The 5,138-nt window shown below is 33.2% G+C and overlaps 1 protein-coding gene across 1 annotated transcript; it reads right to left on the reverse strand.

Moving 5' to 3' along the window:
* Window positions 1-3,062: 3,062 nt before the first annotated feature.
* LOC125124200 (olfactory receptor 2L3-like) lies at window positions 3,063-4,001 on the reverse strand. The gene has a single exon (XM_047774348.1). The coding sequence runs from the start codon at window positions 3,999-4,001 to the stop codon at window positions 3,063-3,065; it is 939 nt and encodes a 312-aa protein (XP_047630304.1).
* Between the last annotated feature and the right edge of the window lie 1,137 nt (window positions 4,002-5,138).

Consider the following 5,138-nt stretch of genomic DNA (forward strand, 5'->3'; position numbering starts at 1 on the left):
AAAAACCTCGTATTATGAATCATTAATTCCACAGGCCCTAAAAGTTATATTTTGACATAATTCATCAGAATTCCAGCCCAATATTTTCACAACTTATAAATACTAATAGCTCCAGTAACATAAGCAGAAATATTCTTTTTAAAATTAAAAATCATGAAAAACTTATTGCAACTTAGCATTTTTCACCTCTGGCTGAAAGTATTTTCAATTATATTAAAAGAGAGTAAATTTTCTATCAGCATCCTTTTTTTTTTTTTTTTTGTCTTTTTGCCACCTCTTGGGCCGCTCCCGTGGCATATGGAGGTTCCCAAGCTAGGGGTCGAATCGGAGCTGCAGCCACCAGCCTACACCAGAGCCACAGCTACGCGGGATCCAAGCTGTGTCTGCAACCTATACCACAGCTCATGGCAACGCCGGATCGTTAACCCACTGAGCAAGGGCAGGGACCGAACCCGCAACCTCATGGTTCCTAGTTGGATTCGTTAACCACTGTGCCACAACGGGAACTCCCATCAGTATACATTTTGATAAAGATAAATTTGGAGAAAAGTGAGCCAAAAACTAGTATGACCAAGAATGACATCACAGTATAAGCATTGCTTTTATTATGTGTGATATTCTGATGCAAAATATTCTTTACAATTTGTATTGTATTTCACATCTAATTAAACAATTTTAATGAGAAAACTATACTTGAGCAAGAATAAAGTCATCTTTTTCTTTTTTTGAAAAAGAAGCCTCATATTTTTATTTTTTGCTGTGCTCTGAAAATTATGTAGAATATAGCAGTCTCTTCCCTTCCACATCTGAGAGGTAAATAGCATTTCTGCACTGATCATTGATGGACAGTGATAATACTTCACCTGCCAAGTTCACTTGAGCTGACAGCTTTTTATTGGATGTAATTTTAGGAAACATTTAGGAGAGTAATTAAGCCATAATATCCATGGCTAAAATTACTTTATAAAAGTTGACTTTCATCAGCTCAACTCAATTCAATTAAACCAAAGGATGTTTTGATTGGAGAATAAAATATGATGGTTTAGGAGGTGATTTCAAAAATATCCTTCATATGCCACAGAAGCGACCCAAAGAAATAGCAAAAAAAAAAAAATCCTTGATATTTCACATTCACACTAATGAGAATAACCCTTAGTCCAGTGGTCCTGTAATTAAATTCAGTTTCATTGACCTCTGTTGGCATCTCGAAGTCATTGTCCTTGATTCTCAGGTATACATGATATTAAATCACTTCCCTAGGATTCACCACCCACAAAAAAAAAAAAAAAGATAAATGTGTGGTTTGCTATTCCAGGTGATAGAATGAATTCAGAAACTGATGATGTCCTAACTAAATTTCTAAAATATGTTTCCTTAAATTAAAAGAAAGTATAACTGTTACTTGTAATTATAGTTCTACTATGAGATGATTAAGAAGCCATCTGCCTTTCAATTTACCTAGGCATCTAGAAACATTTATCTTTCTGTTTTAGACATATTGGAAAATAATAGAACTACTGTGCTAAATGGTAACTTCAGTTTCCATTTTCATGTATATATTTTCTTTGACAACATGTTAAAAATTAATGCATTTACAAATGCATCATCACACCATAAAATTAAGACATGATATCATAAAACTCCTTGAAAAGAATATAGGGAAAACATTATATGACATAAACCATAGCAATGTTTTCATAGGTCTGTCTCCTAAGCAATAGAAATAAAAGGAAAAGTAAACAAATGGAGCATATTCAAACGTATAAGCTTTTGCACAACAAAGGAAATCATAAATAAAAGTAAAAAACAACCCACAGACTGGGAAAAAACATTTTTGACTATGTGACTGACAAGGGCTTAAATTTCAAGATATACAAATAATTCATACAACTCAATAACCAAAAATGAACAAACAGTCCTACAAAATAGCCCAATGAAAAAATGGACAGAAGACCTAAATAGATATTTCTCCAAAGAAGACATTGAGATGGTCAGTAGGCACATGAAAATATGCTCAGCATCTCTAAATAATAGAGAAATCAAATAAAATTACAATAAGATACCACCTAACACTGGTCTGAATGGCCACAATTACAAGAAAAATTTACAAATAATAAACGCTGAAGATGGTGTGGAAAAAAGGCAACCCTCCTGTAGTGTTGGTGGTAATGTAAATTGGTGCAGCCACTATGGAAAACAGCATGAAGGTTCCTTAAAAAACTAAACTTGCCATATGATCTAGCAACCCCACTTCTGGGGATATATACAGAGAGAATTCTAATTTGAAAAGATACATGAGCCCTAATGTTCACAGCAGCACTACTTATAATACTCAAGACATGGAAGCAACTTAATTGCCCATTAACAGATAAGTGATATAAAGATGTGATAAGGGAATACTACTCAGCCATAAGAATGAATGAAATAAATCTTTTACAGCAACATAGACCTAGAGATTATCATACAAAAGTGAAGTAAATCAGAAAGAGAAAGACAAATATTATATACCCTCACTTATACATGGAATCAAAAGTATGGTACAAATTGAAATTATTTACAAAATAAAAGATGCACAGACATAGAAAACAAATTTATGGTTACCAAAGGGGAAAGAGGGTGAGGGAGAGCTTAAATTAGGATTTTAAGATTAGCAGATACAAACTACTATATACAAAATAAACAACCAATTCCCATTATATATCACAGGAAACTATATTCAATATCCTGTAATAAACCACATGGAAAATAATATGAGAAAGAATCTACATCTATATCCATCTATAACTGAATCACTTTGCTTTATACAAGAATTTAACACAATATTGTAAGTCATCTGTACTTCAAAAAAATAATGAGAAAGTAAAACTATGGGAAAAATACATCATGAGGAAAAAATAATTAGGCTTAGAAATACATATATAAGCCAATATTTCCCATGTATCAAGTATTTTCTTCTGTTCTATATTATGTTTGCTTCTTTCATTTAAGCATAAAATATTTAAAATTACTGTACACTGATGTATGCATTTATATTCAAGTCTTGGAACTCATAAAAAAATTGTTCACATTTTCACAAAGTAGATTCTCTGAGTAACTCTTCTCAAGGCCTCCATCACCTCCTTATTTCTCAAGCTATAGATAACAGGGTTGAGCATCGGGGTCAGGATGGTGTAGAACACAGCCAGAGCCTTGTCCTCTGTTGGAGATCTGAGATCTCTTGGGCGTAGATAAGTGTAAACAAAGGGTGCATAGTAGAAAGTTATGACAGTGAGATGGGTGCTGCAGATTGAATAGGCCTTCTTCTTCCCTTCTGCTGAGTTCATGTGAAAGACAACAAGGAGAACACGGCCATAGGAACATGCAATGATAATAAAAGGCAACACAAGGAATAGGGTGGTGCTCACAAACACTGTGTACTCATAGACCCAGGTGTCCATACAGGCCAAAGTCAACATGGCTGGGACATCACAGAAGAAATGATTGATGGCTCTGGATCGGCAATAAGGGATGTGGAGGGCATAAGTGGTGTGGGCACAGGAGTTGATAGAGCCCATTATCCAAGATCCCATTATCATCAACACACACACTCTTCTGCTGATTCTGATGGGATAGTGGAGAGGAAAGCAAATGGCCACATAGCGATCATAAGCCATAGATGTCAAGAGCAAGGCTTCTGCAACTGCTAAAGTCAAGAAGAAGAAGCTCTGAACCCCACACCCAATAAAGGAGATAGATTTGTTTCCAAAAAGAAAATTGGAGGCCATTTTAGGGACAATGGTGGATATATAATTCAGGTCAATAAAGGAGAGCTGACTGAGTAGGAAATACATGGGTGTATGGAGTTGGGTGTCCAGATAGATGAGAAGGATCATTGACAAGTTACCAAATAGAGCCATTAGGAAAATGAGAACAATGAGAATAAAAAGAAACATGCCAATTTTTGAAGGGGGGAACAAACCCAATAAGATGAAATCAGTTGATGTTTGAGTATAGTTTTCCATAAGGCACTGATAAGATTTTTCCTAAAGAGAGACAAAAGAGTTAGTACAAATAAAATGCTATTTTAAAGGTATTATCTTAGTTTGTGCATTACTTAAAAATTACAACTTTTTAAAAAATTGTAGCTTAAAAAAAGAGATGTTCTTATCTATTTTTGAAAAAAAATAAACTTTTTTTTAAGCCAGAGATAGAAATTTTAAGTTGCAAATATGTGTTGCTAAGTTGTTTTTCAAGAAATCTTTAGAATAATTTTTAATTATTATAACATCGTTAGTATATTTTTACTGCTCTACACAAACCCAAGTAACAGAAAAATCAGTTATCATATTCAAAATATACTCATAGGAAATCAATGTAAATGCATAAATTATATAAATTCTATTACAAATACATTTTGATTTTCATTAAGGAATGATTTATCTTCATATTCAAACTCCACAGCTTATCAGCTCAAATTGACAAGCTATTTTTCTTTCTTGAGACAAGTGCCTTTTACACAGTCGAGTAACTGACTCAGTAAGATTCTGAATTCTGTATAAAAAGCAGACCCTTTGCCTGCACACCTGTAAATGCACCTCTTGTCTTTTCCATTAATTTCCTCATATTCTCCCAACAGTGGATGTTTTATGTCTCTCTGCTTCTCTAAAAATTATGATAAATATTGCCTATGGTACTTTGTTTGAATAATTTATTTTTTTTATCTTTTTTTCCCCTTGTACTTAAAATTATTTTCAATTCTAGATTTAGTGTGTAAAGTGTATATATTTATAATCTTTCACTCTTGAAAAAAACTATCAAGATGATTTTATAAACTAAAAGAGAGCAGATAAGCATAAAGCTCAATGAGAGAGGAAATATTTTAAGTCCTATGAAAGAAGAAATTTGGATAAAAGAATGGTTAGTCACTTAAATGTAACAATGACAATGACATTTTGAGTCTTCACATAGATGTGGAGGCAGGAATTCTCAGAGACCTTATAAGAAAAAAGTTCTACACAGTACATAGAGTTTTATTTGTAAGTATAATTTTAGAGCCAATGTTACCAGATTTTTAAAGATTTATTATATGTGAAAGAGGAAACTGAACACATGTGCATATACACACTCTCAAACACACAAATTCACACACTCATATACAA

This window comes from Phacochoerus africanus, chromosome 4 (genome assembly GCF_016906955.1).
Source record: "Phacochoerus africanus isolate WHEZ1 chromosome 4, ROS_Pafr_v1, whole genome shotgun sequence".
In the NCBI taxonomy this organism is placed as follows: domain Eukaryota; kingdom Metazoa; phylum Chordata; class Mammalia; order Artiodactyla; family Suidae; genus Phacochoerus; species Phacochoerus africanus.